The following is a 2,983-nucleotide window of genomic DNA, read 5'->3' as shown; positions in this document are numbered from 1 at the left end:
TAACGGAAATCGAAAATTGCATGTTTAACAAAACATTTGGCAATTTTATAGTCTTAAGGGTTTTTTACTGTTCATCAGAAGTAATGCAGCAATATTTTAACCAGAAGTCTCTGTGGAGACTGTAGCTCTACTGGTTTGTACTTATCAAAAACCATTGCACTATTTTATGTATCTTTGTGTAGTCTACTTGTGTGCCAACTTATTTTGAAATCAAACTAAAACTGTAGAAGGAGTAGCGTTTTAAAGGAATTTCACAGAAAATTCTATTTTTAGTAACCGTGGTAACACCGTTCATCGAAATCAAAAACCAATGCAATATTCTATGTATCTTAGTGTAGTCTACTTGTGTGCCAAGTTATATTGAAATTAGACCAAAACTGTAGATGGAGTAGCGTTTTTAAGGAATTTCACAGAAAATTCTATTTTTAATAACCATGGCAACACTGTTCATCAAATTGAACTACAATTTTAACCAACTGCATTTGTTGTACACAACTGAAGAATGTAAATAGAATTTATTTCCAAATCCTTCCACTTGTGTTCATACATCTTAAAATTATTTCCTTCAATGCGTTCAATAGTAATATCTCTTGAGGACTTGTTAACAATGGTTTCATATGTCATGTCCAAATCTGGAGTAAGGACAGACCACTCAAGTAGAGCAGAAGATTCAAATTCTTTAAAGCCGCATTAGCTGCCAAATAAACAATCGCAGATACCATTTTTTAATTCATATACTTACACAGCATCATTTATAATCGTGTTTCATCACAATACTAGTTTGAATATAAAACTTCAAAGCTCTCTAGATTTTTCTTGAACCTCGCTGATTCGTTTAGTTTCGTGCTGGACGTCATAGCTGATTAGTTTTCGATTGATACTCCGAAGATTACCGAAACGCACCACGTGACAAGTGACCTCAGCATCATTCGATCAAACATGGATTCCGAGGTAAGCACATGGAAGTCAACAATCATTTATTTTCTTTGGATATGTCAATTTATTTTCATAACTAATGAAATTTGGTACGACATGAGTGCGAGCTCCTCTCATAATGAAAAAAATAATTAATTCAAGCCAAGAAATTGCATTATATTACTTTGGATGTGATTGGGGTCCCGTAAAGGGTTTTTGAGAAAAAAAAAACATCAAACGTGCAGAGAGATGGGGCCTTGAATGACGATTTATTCATTTATTATCATTAAGCTTTTATTACAAAAAAAAAAAAAAAAAAAACGTTTTCATCATCGATCAACATTTTGCGGGTGCCTTCACAGCACAACATTTCCACAGAAGTCGGCAGTTTTATCAATAAACAAAGCTCACAGGTAGCCTAACGTTTACATTGGTTTATTGATAAAATTGCCGACTCCTGTGGACATTTCTTATTATTATAAATAGAATAAAATTATCCAATGGTATGCAAGTAAAAAAAACAGTTATATTGAGGATACATATATCGTCTTTATTGGTCCCTAATTTTTTATTTTTTATTTTTTTTAAATATATATATGTTATGAAGGGGAGGGTGTGAGACTAACGCTCGTTTTCTTTAGGCTAACTATGTATTTGATGTTTTATTTTTAAGGATACGAGCAGATCAAGGTCTGCGTCGCCAGAAAAAGGGTCTATCCAAAGAAACCGGTATTCAGTTGGAGGAAGAGGGCAGGGACAAAAAGGAAGAACAAGGCAGGGACAAAGAAGAGGGTTGTCAATGCGCAATGGACATGGTAGACAACAGGATCTGACTAATAGAACTGCCATGGCAGAGATCAGAGAAACAGATGTTCAAGTAAGAATCACTACATTTGAATTTTTATTTTTTCAATATTCATGATATTGATCTACATTTGAAAAATATCACCAAATCTGTCTCTTCTAATCTACCTGTAGGAACGGATAAATACTTAGACCCCAGAGCAGCTGCGTGGATTAGTCATGAGAATGTATCAGAGACAGCCCTCATTTGTATTGGATATAATTGATGCTCATACAACAAATGACAATAGCAACAGGCCTGGCAGTTCCTGTGTTAATGTTCCAGTCTGGTGTCCATGCACTTTCTGTCGTGAGATGCCAGTAGACACAGAGAAAGTTCGCTGTAATAAGACACCCTCAAACTATCATTTCAGACTAAGAGTAAGTTTTGAAGTATCCTGGGTAGAGTGGAGTGTACATTTTTTCGAGTACCTTCAGTTTGAAAAGCCTTAAAATTTAACAAAACCTAATTTGTTGACAAATGGCTTAATGTAATTCCGAGTGATCATCAATAAGAGTTTAGCCTTTCCTTTTCCTAAATGTGAACTAATCATTTGCAGGATTTTGACATCATAGTACTGGATGAGTTGGTATTAGAAGTTGCAAGACGTATGCGAGAAGACATGCTGGTTGAAGCCAGAGACCAAAATTTAAACAGGGCAAACCGTTACGCTGCTTATAGACAATACATTCTTTGGATCCATGGCCATCTTGGAGCAGGGAATAGAAGGGTCATCCCAAGTTGTGTTATTTGGCGCATAAGAGATAAATATCCTGATCCATTTGGACACTATGTTGGATTTATTGATGGTAGACTTGGCTAAATAATACACGGACACTTTTTATTCATTATTGGCTAAATTAAAATCTGTATCTAGACACATTTGTCTTATCTGTATATGAATTTCATATCAATTAAATTAGAAACTACACTTATCTTGATACAAAAGTACAATTAAATCAAGTTTCCCTACTATGAATCCTATGATAGTGCTTGAACACAAAATTTAAAAAAAAATTTAATTGTTAACTTTTTTTTAAAACTAGAAATTACTCCTAAGATGTCTCCCATTTTTATCCATCTCACTAAAACCAAGGGATATATAAAGCAAAAAACTTGATGGAAAAAAGCTATTCTTAGCATTAAGGTCACAGTCCAGGTCACAAGGTCATTGACCTTGGTGTAATTTGAAAGAGCTTGATTAGTGGAGTATGCTTACAAAAT

At 34.3% G+C, this 2,983-nt stretch overlaps 1 protein-coding gene across 2 annotated transcripts; it reads left to right on the top strand.

Annotated features, from left to right (window-relative positions):
• The first annotated feature begins 677 nt into the window (after positions 1-677).
• Positions 678-2,690, top strand: LOC134273937 (P2X purinoceptor 7-like). 2 transcript variants are annotated; one of them, XM_062756162.1, is made up of 4 exons: positions 678-951; positions 1,589-1,792; positions 1,894-2,139; positions 2,319-2,690. In XM_062756162.1, exons 3-4 carry the CDS (start codon positions 1,939-1,941, stop codon positions 2,580-2,582), a joined length of 465 nt encoding a protein of 154 aa, XP_062612146.1. In that variant the 5' UTR covers positions 678-951; positions 1,589-1,792; positions 1,894-1,938; the 3' UTR covers positions 2,583-2,690. The 2 variants fall into 2 exon arrangements, with proteins under 2 accessions (XP_062612146.1, XP_062612145.1); XM_062756161.1 differs by lacking the exon at positions 678-951 and having other exon boundaries at positions 1,295-1,792.
• Positions 2,691-2,983: the final 293 nt, after the last annotated feature.

This window comes from Saccostrea cucullata, unplaced genomic scaffold (assembly GCF_032062105.1).
Source record: "Saccostrea cucullata isolate Sc308-1 unplaced genomic scaffold, CSIRO_AGI_Scuc_v1 ctg7615, whole genome shotgun sequence".
NCBI lineage: Eukaryota > Metazoa > Mollusca > Bivalvia > Ostreida > Ostreidae > Saccostrea > Saccostrea cuccullata.
This window is presented reverse-complemented; position numbering and strand designations above follow the sequence as displayed.